At 42.2% G+C, this 12,686-nt stretch overlaps 1 protein-coding gene across 1 annotated transcript; it reads left to right on the top strand.

The window, feature by feature from the left end:
* Positions 1-1,561: 1,561 nt before the first annotated feature.
* Positions 1,562-11,504, top strand: LOC133611326 (uncharacterized). The gene is made up of 3 exons (XM_061968026.2): positions 1,562-2,163; positions 6,054-6,293; positions 9,161-11,504. The coding sequence occupies exons 1-3, from the start codon at positions 2,040-2,042 to the stop codon at positions 10,261-10,263; spliced, it is 1,467 nt and encodes a 488-aa protein (XP_061824010.2). The 5' UTR covers positions 1,562-2,039; the 3' UTR covers positions 10,264-11,504.
* The last annotated feature ends 1,182 nt before the right edge of the window (positions 11,505-12,686 follow it).

Raw genomic sequence — 12,686 nt, 5'->3', positions numbered from 1 at the left:
GCGCCCCCCGCGACCCCAAAAGGGAATAAGCGGTAGAAAATGGATGGATGGATACTATTAGTTGTATTTTGTGAAAATGATATTGCCACAGAGTTGAGATGGAGGAAAGATTTTCAATAGTTCTGAAATTGTAGCCGCGAGCAAACAAGAGTATGACCATAATAGAATTGCTTGTCAATGAAATTATTTACATTTAAAAATGTCATACTTGAATAACATAAAGTTGAAATAAATGATGAAGGCAAAGTATTTTTTTCATTTTAGGCAAAGTATAAGACAATACTGTTTTAACAGTATAATTGTAACCAGGAATAAGTCTTCAAGTAACAATATTCAAATACTAACATTGTCTGGTAAAATAGAATTTGGTTCTATTCTGAATCCAGTGAAACAGATTGGTGGTTTTAGCTGATATAAAGACTTTCAGGTGTTTATATATGTTTATGTTTAAGTATTTGGCAGACGCTTTTATCCAAAGCGACATACATAAAAAATACATATAAAACAATCACTGTAAACATGATAATTTAAGGGAAGAATGTAATACAAAATATCAATACAAAGTGTCAAGACAGAATAAACTCTCTGGTGCTGCAGCAACAGAGATACAGTCCATAGGTCCCTAAGATATATATATATATATATATATATATGTCTTAATAAGGTTATCCAAAAAATAGTGCTCGATACCGTAGTAGAGCGCAATATATGTATGTGTGGGGAAAAAAAATCACAAGACTATTTCATCTCTACAGGCCTGTTTCATGAGGGGGGGTACCCTCAATCGTCAGGAGATTGAGGGGTACACCCTGGACAAGTCGCCACCTCATCGCAGGGCCAACACAGGTAGACAGACAACATTCACACTCACATCCACACACTAGGGCCAAATCTCCTGACGATTGAGGGTACCCCCCCTCATGAAACAGGCCTGTAGAGATGAAATAGTCTTGTGATTTTTTTCCCCCACACATACATATATATATATATATATATATATATATATATATATATATATATATATATATATATATATATAATGTATTCATACATTATTTATGTAGGATATACGCATGTACATATAACCTAATCATATTGTTTCTTGAATTTAAAAATAGTTTACCGTTTTTTTCCCCCTTCTCTGGGATTATATTCCCAGTTTTAATCTCGGACGTCTGGTCATTTATAGCATATAAGAATATTCTATTACTGTTAAGCAAACTATGAATAATAAAACATGTGTCCTTTATCATAGCTACACGTATGACAAAAAAGCGCGTGAAAATCAGTGGTATTCAGTGAGGTAAAATGAATTAAATGCGCTGACAGTTCATTGCTCCTGCCAAATGAATTGCACTGAGTGGAGCGGATCACCACTCCAAGATGGCGGCCCCGCGTCTCGTCAGTGCCAGTAGGCAGTAGCGCTCCATGCTGCGTTTATTTATAAGATGTCTAAGGGGTTCCATCTCGGTCTTTACTCCATATCAGGAGGTGGCGGTAATGCACATTATACGGTTGCTTGCCAGCTGTCATTAATCAAAGAAGAAGAAGAAGCCCGCAAACCGGAAAGAGAAAAAGACGACACAACAAACTCACGGACGGACACAACTGAGCCGTTTGTGATGATTACTTAATTAATGTCTACATTTGTACCTATTCGTCCACCGTGTCAAAAACTACATCTTGTTTTGTTGGACATTATCCGCGTTCTTTTATTGAGCAATCAGAGGCCAGGACTTCCTTGAAAGATTGAACAATGACTCTGCAAAATGCAAAAAACCACAGATTGAAATGTTCAGCATTGGTCTCAATCAGTTCGCCATGGCCGCGGAAATGAGCTTCGATCGTTAAACCGTCTTTCTTCTTATAGTCCAGGGACAACAAAGCCAATCTGGGCCAGACCACTAAACGTTGAAGCTTCTTGCGTTAGCTTGCTAGTTAGCTTACTTTGTTAGCCGCTAACAAAGAGACGCGGAAGTGATCAACACGTCGCTAAGCAGAGATCAGATGTGAGTGTAAAGTGTTGTGATTGTGTGAAAATGTGCGAAAGAACGATAGCAGAGTACGAGGAGGAACTTTCTCCAACAAAAGAGGAGAAGGAGCGACAACATCAACTACTGGACGCTGTTTTCAAGGAACATCAAGTTGTGTTACACAGAACAGGTTTGTTTACTTTTTACTCTCACATGTTTACTAACCTCACATTGGATTAATAACATTATTCTTAAATACATTGTATAAAGGTTGTATTCACCTAACGTCAGTGTGAATACATGAATGTGTCATGAACAGTGTTGGGTTAGTTACTGAAAACCAGTAACTAGTTACTTTATTTCAAAAGTAACCCAGTTACTTACACCAAAAAGTAATGCGTTACTGTGAAAAGTAACTATTTAGTTACTTATTTAAAAAAAAAAAAGCTCCAATTAATGCCCTTTTAGCCTTCATTTCAGTACTGTTATTGCACTGGAGAATAATACAATGTGTTGATCAACTTGACATGCATTTGTATCACTGAACTCTGCTAAGCAATGTGGTCTACGTACAACACACAAAGACAAAGATATGTTTCAAAGGGCCAGTTTATTTCAGGCCAGATCAAATTGACAAAACTATTTTAAATAGCTGCAACATAACATACATAAGTAACAAACAGCATGTAATAACAACATAGCTGTAAACCTGGCTTCACCTAAGGAAGGCGCACATGACATACACAAAGCCTGACCAGGCAGATTTGAATTGTTGTTTTGGGCAGTAGATGGGATCTTTGATCCAAGACACAACTTCTATTTAACTCAAATGTTCTTTTCTCTGTGCTCGACAAAAGAAAATAAGTGAGAATATATCCATGTTAAGACACTCGACTCCCCCCCCCCCCCCCCCCCCCCCCCCCCCACACACACACACACACACACACAGAGAGCACGCCTCCGGCTTGTGACACAGGAAGAATCAGAAGGACGACACCACAGCGCTTCAATAAAACACACTCAGATCTTCTGTTTCTAGCCGATACTACATAAAAAATAACGTAAAATAACGCAGTAACGCATCATGTAGTAACGGTAACTGAGTTACTGAATATCAATCAATCAATCAATCAATGTTTATTTATATAGCCCTAAATCACAAGTGTCTCAAAGGGCTGCACAAGCCACAACGACATCCTTGGTACAGAGCCCACATAAGGGCAAGGAAAAACTCACCCCAGTGGGACGTCGATGTGAATGACTATGAGATACCTTGGAGAGGACCGCATATGTGGGTAACCCCCCCCCCCTCTAGGGAGACCGAATGCAATGGATGTCGAGTGGGTCTAACATAATATTGTGAGAGTACAGTCCATAGTGGATCCAGCATAACAGTAAGAGTCCAGTCCACAGTGGGGTCAGCAGGAAACCATCCCGAGCGGAGACGGGTCAGCAGCGCAGAGATGTTCCCAACCGATATACAGGCGAGCGGTCCACCCCGGGTCCCGACCCCGGACAGCCAGCACCCCATCCATGGCCACCGGATCTGTGTGTCTCCCCTTCCACAAGGGATAGGGGGGAGCAGAGGAGAAAAGAAAAGAAACGGCAGATCAACTGGTCTAAAAAAAGGGGGGCTATTCAAAGGCTAGAGTATACAAATGAGTTTTGAGATGGGACTTAAATGTTTCTACTGAGGTAGCATCTCTAACTGTTACCGGGAGGGCATTCCATAGTATTGGATAATATAAAAAATAATGCATTAGATTAGTAGTTACCGCCGTAACTAACGGCGTTACAACAACACATTCATGACCAACACTGGTCGTGAATTGATTAACGTGGACCTCGACTTAAACAAGTTGAACAACTTACTCAGGTGTTACCATTTAAAGTTAAAGTGCCAATGATTCTCACACACACACCAGGTGTGGCGAAATTATTCTCTGCATTTGACCCATCACCCTCGATCACCCCCTGGGAGGTGAGGGGAGCAGTGAGCAGCAGCGGTGGCCGCGCCCGGGAATAATTTTTTGGTGATTTAACCCCCAATTCCAACCCTTGATGCTGAGTGCCAAGCAGGGAGGTAATGGCTCCCATTTGTATAGTCTTTGGTATGACTCGACCAAGTGGTCAATTGTACGGAATATGTACTGTACTGTGCAATCTACTAATAAAAGTTTCAATCAATCAATCAATGGTGGGCCAGCGAGCGTCTGTTGTCACATAGCAGGGCTGTCAAACTCATTTTAGCTCAAGGGCCGCATGAAGGAAAATCTATTCCCACGCGGGCCGGACTGGTAAAATCATGGCATAATAACTTAAACATAAAGACAACTTCAGATTATTTTCTTTGTCTCACTTTGGCCAAAAATAGAACAAGTTTGACACCCCTGCTATATGACAACAGACTATTTTGGGCAGTAGATGGGATCTTTGATCCAAGACACAATTTACATTCAACTAAAATGTTCTTTTCTTTGTGCTCGACAAAAGAAAAGTAGTGAGAATAGTTCCATGTTAAGAAACTCAGCTTCGGCTCCACCATGATGTCTTGTTAGTAAACACTTTCATTCATTTTCATTCATTTCTTTTTATTCCTTTCATGAAAATACATATACAAGCCATATACAGTTGACACTTTCATTGTTTTTTGTTTCTTATACATTTCCATGATCAGAAAGGAGCAGATGGAAGAATACTATTCTTATATTTATCTGCCCCCTTTTTAACACAAATTATTTAGATGACTCTATCACTGTTCCCTCCACCAACACCCCAACTCCAACATACTTTTAATTTTTGTTTAAGCATTTTCAAAATGACACGTTCCAATCACACAGACACGTCGTCCCCCCCCCCCCCCCCCCCCCCCCCCCCCACACACACACACACACACACAGAGCGTGCCTCTTGTGAGACAGGAAGAATCAGAAGGACGACACTGCAACTCTCCAATAAAACACACTCAGATATTATGTTTCTAGCTGATACTACATAAAAAATAACGCAGTAACGCATCATGTAGTAACCGTAACTGAGTTACTGAATATAAAAAATAACGCGTTTGACTACCGAAAATAACGGCGTTACAGTAACGTTAGTCCCAACTCAGTGGCCTAGTGGTTAGAGTGTCCGCCCTGAGATCGGTAGGTTGTGAGTTCAAATCCCGGCCGAGTCATACCAAAGACTATAAAAATGGGACCCATTACCTCCCTGCTTGGCACTCAGCATCAAGGGTTGGAATTGGGGGTTAAATCACCAAAATGATTCCCGGGCGCGGCCACCGCTGCTGCCCACTGCTCCCCTCACCTCCCAGGGGGTGATCAAGGGTGATGGGTCAAATGCAGAGAATAATCTCGCCACACCTAGTGTGTGTGTGACAATCATTGGTACTTTAACTTTTTAACTTTAACACTGTTCACAACACAACTGATGGCCCCAACCCCATTGATAAAGCAAGACATTCCACTAATCAACCCTGATAAGGCACACCTGTGAAGTGAAAACCATTTATTTCTTTCAGCTCATCGAGAGAATGCCAAGAGTGTGCAAAGCAGTAATCAGAGCAAAGGGTGGCTATTTTGAAGAAACCAGAATATAAAACATGTTTTCAGTTATTTCACCTTTTTTCTGTTAAGTACATAACTCCATTCATAGTTTTGATGCCTTCAGTGACAATCTACAATGTAAGTAGTCATGAAAATAAAGAAAACGCATAGAATAAGGAGAAGTTTTGTCCAAACTTTTGGCCTCTACTGTGTACAGAATAAACAGTAACTCACCGTAAAAAGTTATTTTATGACTTTTTAGTAATGTTTTCATCAAAGATAGCTCGTCCCTTATGAAGACTTTTCAAATCCCCCCCGAAAATGTCAAGCTCTACTCTTACTCACCACACCATATACTCACTGTACCGCTTTGGAAGCAGTTTTATGCCTTGGACAAAATCAACTTTTTCCTTGGTTATTTTGCTACACACTTTTACACACGGGAGAACACAATTAATCTCATTGTGTGACCAGTGTCGGTCAAAAGCTACTTCTAGTCTCTACTATTTGTATTTACTTCTTTACCCAACAGACGTCCAGCAGCCCCGTCATACTGAAGAAGGAGATCCACATGCCCCTCATGTAAAAGAGGAAGAGGAGGAGCCACAGGCTACCCATGTTAAAGAGGAAGAGGAGAATATCTGGGAGGAAAAGTGTCTTCGAGGGCAGGAGGAGGCTGAACTCACCAAGTTTCCACTGACTGTCGTCTCTATGAAGACTGAAGACCATGAAGAGAAACCACCTGAGTCCTCACAGCTTCATCACAGTCCAAGTAAGCACAACATCCACATATCATCTAATACAATGTTTGTAACTGATGATCATCAGGGTCTAACATTGTAATTAGTTCTACTTTGACTTAAATCATTTGGTTCTTGTCCTTAAAGTCCTCCAGTGATTAATTTCAAAATAGTACACATAATATCATGTGCAGAAATGTTTTTTGTTTTTATTTCAGCCTACAAGAATTCCACTTCCAACTAGAGAAAACATGCTGCAGTAAATTGTAGATGATTTTCATGTTTTAGACACACACACACACACACACTGGTTATCATTTAGAATGGGGACCAAGTTTTTGATCATGACTTGTGGAGGCATAAAAAAAAATGGTGTAAAATGTCCACTGGCCAGTTAGCTCATACACGTCTTTAAATCTCTGGATTGATGAAGTAATGTGCTGATCATTCTTACTGGGGACCCTTGGGAAAAAGACTTCATATGGTTCATGGGGACCAAATTTAAATAATTTTGCATAATTCACACAAATTTGTATGTGACTACTGAGGATCATTTATATAAAAAAAAAAAAAAAAAAAAAAAAAAACAAGTTCAAATTAAATATGACATCATCCTCAGAATGTTAAAGCAAATCCTGCACTTAGGCAGCTTCAGAATGGATCTGACTATCATTTACAAAGGTTTCCCTTTAGGGCAGTGGTCCCCAACCACCGGGTTGCGGCCCAGTACCGGTCCGCACAATAAATAAATAAATAAAAATATATATATACAGTGGGGCAAAAAAGTATTTAAAATGATGACAGAGGTCTGTAATTTTCATCATAGGTACACTTCAACTGTGAGAGACAGAATGTGGAAAAAAAATCCAGGAATTCACATTGTAGGATTTTTAAAGAATTTATTTGTAAATTATGGTGGAAAATAAGTATTTGGTCAATAACAAAAATTCAACTCAATACTTTGTAATATAACCTTTGTTGGCAATAACAGAGGTCAAACGATTACTATAAGTCTTTACCAGGTTTGCACACACAGTAGCTGGTATTTTGGCCCATTCCTCCATGCAGATCTTCTCGAGAGCAGTGATGTTTTGGGGCTGTCGCCGAGCAACACGGACTTTCAACTCCCTCCACAGATTTTCTTTGGGGTTGAGGTCTGGAGACTGGCTAGGCCACTACAGGACTTTCAAATGCTTCTTACGAAGCCACTCCTTCGTTGCCCGGGCGGTGTGTTTGGGATCATTGTCATGCTGGAAGACCCAGCCTCGTTTCATCTTCAAAGCTCTCACTGATGGAAGGAGGTTTTGGCTCAAAATCTCACGATACATGGCCCCATTCATTCTTTCCTTAACACGGATCAGTCGGCCTGTCCCCTTAGCAGAAAAACAGCCCCAAAGCATGATGTTTCCACCCCCATGCTTCACAGAAGGTATGGTGTTCTTGGGATGCAACTCAGTATTCTTCTTCCTCCAAACATGACGAGTTGAGTTTATACCAAAAAGTTATATTTTGGTTTCATCTGACCACATGGCATTCTCCCAATCCTCTGCTGTATCATCCATGTGCTCTCTGGCAAACTTCAGACGGGCCTGGACATGCACTGGCTTAAGCAGGGGGACACGTCTGGCCCTGCAGGATTTGATTCCCTGTCGGCGTAGTGTGTTACTGATGGTAACCTTTGTTACTTTGGTCCCAGCTCTCTGCAGGTCATTCACCAGGTCCCCCCGTGTGGTTCTGGGATTTTTGCTCACCGTTCTCATGATCATTTTGACCCCACAGGATGAGATCTTGCGTGGAGCCCCAGATTGAGGGAGATTATCAGTGGTCTTGTATGTCTTCCATTTTCTGATAATTGCTCCCACAGTTGATTTTTTCACACCAAGCTGCTTGCCTATTGTAGATTCACTCTTCACAGTCTGGTGCAGGTCTACAATTCTTCTCCTGGTGTCCTTCGACAGCTCTTTGGTCTTGGCCATAGTGGGGTTTGGAGTCTAACTGTTTGAGGCTGTGGACAGGTGTCTTTTATACAGATAACGAGTTCAAACAGGTGCCATTAATACAGGTAACAAGTGGAGGACAGAAGAGCTTCTTAAAGAAGAAGTTACAGGTCTGTGAGAGCCAGAGATCTTCCTTGTTTGAAGTGACCAAATACTTATTTTCCACCATAATTTACAAATAAATTCTTTAAAATTCCTACAATGTGAATTCCTGGATTTTTTTCCACATTCTGTCTCTCACAGTTGAAGTGTACCTATGGTGAAAATTACAGACCTCTGTCATAATTTTAAGTGGGAGAACTTGCACAATCGGTGGCTGACTAAATACTTTTTTGCCCCACTGTATATATATATTTTTTTAAATCAACATAAAAAACACAAGATACACTTACAATTAGTGCACCAACCCAAAAAACCTACCTCCCCCATTTACACTCATTCGCACAAAAGGGTTGTTTCTTTCTGTTATTAATATTCTGGTTCCTACATTATATATCAATATATATCAATACAGTCTGCAAGGATACAGTCCATAAGCACACATGATTGTATTTTTTTATGACAAAAAACAAAACAAAAAAAAACCACACTGGTCTTCGCCTTTGGAAGCGTACTGGAAAAAAACTGGAAAATCGATCTTGAAAGTCCTTAAAAAGTGCTTGAATTTGGCCATGGAAAAGGTGTACGAACCCTTTGTCCTCCCTCAACACATCTGGTGTGTCATTAATTTTAAAATATCTTTCTACACTTGATGGTGTCCACAAAGGAGTCATTTGCTAGTAGATGTAAATTGAATATTCGTGGTTTAGCAGTATGGTTGTGATTGGGAACGCTAGAGTGTAGTGAAGTAGGAGCAATGCTGTGACAGTCGCATATAAATATTTTTTTTATTTCTCTTGCAGACGTCCAGCAGCTTCTTGGCTGTCAAGAAAAACCTTACCCTAAGTTGCTGAAGGGGAGCTCCACTTTGAAGCTGGAGGATCCACAGCCCCACCACATTAAAGAGGAAGAGGAGGAACTCTGGATCACTCAGGAGGAAGAATGTCTTCCAGGGCGGGAGGAGGCTGATCTCGCCAAGTTTCCACCGACTGTTGTCTGTGTGAAGACTGAAGACCATGAAGACAAAACACCTGAGTCCTCACAGCTTCATCACAGTCCAAGTGAGAAGAACAAATCCATGGAACCTTCAAGCAGCTCACCACAACACCCAACAGAAGGTGATGGAGACCACTGTGGAGGATCACAAGCAGACAACCTCATTGCTCCACTGTCAGATAGTGATGACACAACGTCACACGTTAATGTAAATATGGGAACGCGCACAGGAGAAAGAACTTTCAGTTGTTCAGTGTGCGCTAAAAAGTTCTCCCAAAGGGTAAGGATGCTGTCACATATGAGAACACACACAGGAGAAAGACCATTTAGTTGTTCTGTTTGCGGCAAACGTTTCTTTGACAAAAGTACCATGCAAATGCACATGAAAACACACACAGGGGAAACGCCTTACAGTTGTTCCGTTTGTGCTAAAGGCTTCATCAGGAACTCTGATTTGGCTCGACACGTGCGGACACACACGGGAGAAAAACCTTTCAGTTGTTTACACTGTGGCAAAAAATTCTCAAAAAGGGAAACGATGCTGTCTCACACTCTGACACACACAGGAGACAAACCTTTCAGTTGTTCGGTTTGCAGGAAAGGCTTCTTTAGAAACGCTAGTTTAAATCGACACATGAAAATACACACGGGAGAAAAAACTTTCAGTTGTTCAGTTTGTGCAAAAGGCTTTTTTAGGAACTCTTGCTTGACTCGACACATGATAATGCACGCAGAAGAAAAACATTTCAGTTGTTCGGCGTGTGGTAAAGGATACGCTAACAAATATAATATGCAAACACACATGAGAACACACACAGGAGAAAAAACCTTCGGTTGTTCAGTTTGTGCAAAATACTTTTTGAAAAAACGTGATTTGTTACGGCACATGCGGACACACACTGGAGAATAACTTCCATCCATCCATCCATCTTCTTCCGCTTATCCGAGGTCGGGTCGCGGGGGCAGCAGCCTAAGCAGGGAAGCCCAGACTTCCCTCTCCCCAGCCACTTCGTCCAGCTCTTCCTGTGGGACCCCGAGGCGTTCCCAGGCCAGCCGGGAGACATAGTCTTCCCAACGTGTCCTGGGTCTTCCCCGCGGCCTCCTACCGGTCGGACGTGCCCTAAACATCTCCCTAGGGAGGCGTTCGGGTGGCATCCTGACCAGATGCCCGAACCACCTCATCTGGCTCCTCTCGATGTGGAGGAGCAGCGGCTTTACTTTGAGCTCCACCCGGATGACAGAGCTTTTCACCATATCTCTAAGGGAGAGCCCCGCCACCCGGTGGAGGAAACTCATTTGGGCCGCTTGTACCCGTGATCTTGTCCTTTCGGTCATAACCCAAAGCTCATGACCATAGGTGAGGATGGGAACATAGATCGACCGGTAAATTGAGAGCTTTGCCTTCCGGCTCAGCTCCTTCTTCATCACAACGGATCAATTCAGCGTCCGCATTACTGAAGACGCCGCACCGATCCGCCTGTCGATCTCACGATCCACTCTTCCCTCACTCGTGAACAAGACTCCGAGGTACTTGAACTCCTCCACTTGGGGCAAGATCTCCTTGTCCTTTTTAAATGGACTCCTGCTGAAACACTAACGGTCTCTCTAAAGTCCGGACTCTGGACCGGATCCGGACTGCGGAGCAGGTCTGGACCCAGTTAGCATCCAGCCAGCCCACCTTATTTTAGGTACTGGTTACAAAAGTAACTGGTTCGTAATGTTACGGTTGAGGATATAATATTTTGCATTTCATTTTTTTAATAAATATTTCCCAAGTGCTGTTCAAGAGAGCAATGCATTAACGCAGCTTTTCCAAGCATCCTACTTTCATTTTGGATGCTTCCAATATTTGAATTTGCACACAGGAACAAAGTTATTTCATGATAACCAAACATTACCAGATTCAAAATGATTATCCCCCATGAAGCTAATAGGCAATTATATGTCATGTTTACTGTAACAGCCTGCCATCTACTGTCACAGTTTTCCACAAGTCTTACACACACCACCTGAGCAATCTCAGCCCATTCTTCTTTGGCAAACCTCTCAAGCTCTGCAAGATTTGACTGTTTCCTGCCATGGACCTTGGTTTTCAATTCTCCTCAAAGATTGTCAATGGGCTTTGTGCAGGCCCTTCATTAACATTCACTTTGGCCTAAGTGAAGAACTTGGTAGTTCTTCACTGGGAGTGACGTATGTTTTCTGGTTGTTCTCATGTTGAAGGACAAAGCGGCGACCCATATCCATACCCATTTTTAGGATTCCTTCCACCATGACAAGATTTCCAGTTCCAAATGCACTGAAATATCCTCACGTTTCACTGCCTTTCCCTTCTTTCTCTAAAGATAAGCAGTGTCTCCATGGCCAAAGAGCTCGAGCTTTGTTTCATCTAACCCAGGGGTCGGCAACCCGCGGCTCCGGAGCCGCATGCGGCTCTTTGATCACTCTGATGCGGCTCAGCAGCTTACTTGCTGAACCCCCCAATTTTCCCGTGAGACTCCCGGATTTCAGTGCCTCTCGCAGAAAATTCCCGGGATCAATATTCACCGATTTTCACCCTTACAGCTATGATAAGGTCGTGCCATGATGTTACAACATTTGGCGCCCTCTACAATCAGTATAAACAGCGTGCCAGCCTAACATTTATTATACAATATACATCTTCTGCTTGCACACGTACGTGACAGCAAGGCATACTTGGTCAACAGCCACACAGGTTACACTGACGGTAACCATATAAAACAACTTTAACACTCTTACTAATAATGCGCCACACTTTGAACCAAAACCAAACAAGAATGACAAACACATTTCGGGAGAACATCTGCACCTTAACACAACATAAACACAACAGAACAAACACCCAGAATCCCATGCAGCCCTAACTCTTCCGGGATACATTATACACCCCTGCTACCACCAAACCCCGCCCCTACCCCAAGCCTGCTCCCTCACACATAACCCCCCCCCCTCTCTATGTGCGACGGTTGAGGTGGGCGGGGTTTGGTAGCGGGGGTGTATAATCCATCCCGGAAGAGTTAGGGCTGCATGGGATTCTGGGTATTTGTCCTGTTGTGTTTATGTTGTGTTATGGTGCAGATGTTCTCCCGAAATGTGTTTGTCATTCTTGTTTGGTGTGGGTTCACAGTGTGGCGCATTATTAGTAAGAGTGTTAAAGTTTTTTTTTTTTTTATACTGCCACCGTCAGTGTAACCTGTGTGGTTGTTGACCAAGTATGCCTTGCTGTTACCTATGTGAGCAAACGGAAGCCCCATACAACATTTGACTGATCAGGCACGCTGGTTGTAGTAGGCGCTATATGCTGTATTATTA

Source organism: Nerophis lumbriciformis, linkage group LG08 (genome assembly GCF_033978685.3).
Source record: "Nerophis lumbriciformis linkage group LG08, RoL_Nlum_v2.1, whole genome shotgun sequence".
NCBI lineage: Eukaryota > Metazoa > Chordata > Actinopteri > Syngnathiformes > Syngnathidae > Nerophis > Nerophis lumbriciformis.
This window is presented reverse-complemented; position numbering and strand designations above follow the sequence as displayed.

Coding starts and splice junctions, on each gene's coding strand:
- LOC133611326 (XM_061968026.2), top strand. CDS start 2,040: ATGTGCGAAAGAACGATAGCAGAGTACGAGGAGGAACTTTCTCCAACA. Junction 2,164..6,053: donor AGTTGTGTTACACAGAACAG/GTTTGTTTACTT, acceptor TTTACCCAACAG/ACGTCCAGCAGCCCCGTCAT. Junction 6,294..9,160: donor ACAGCTTCATCACAGTCCAA/GTAAGCACAACA, acceptor TTTCTCTTGCAG/ACGTCCAGCAGCTTCTTGGC.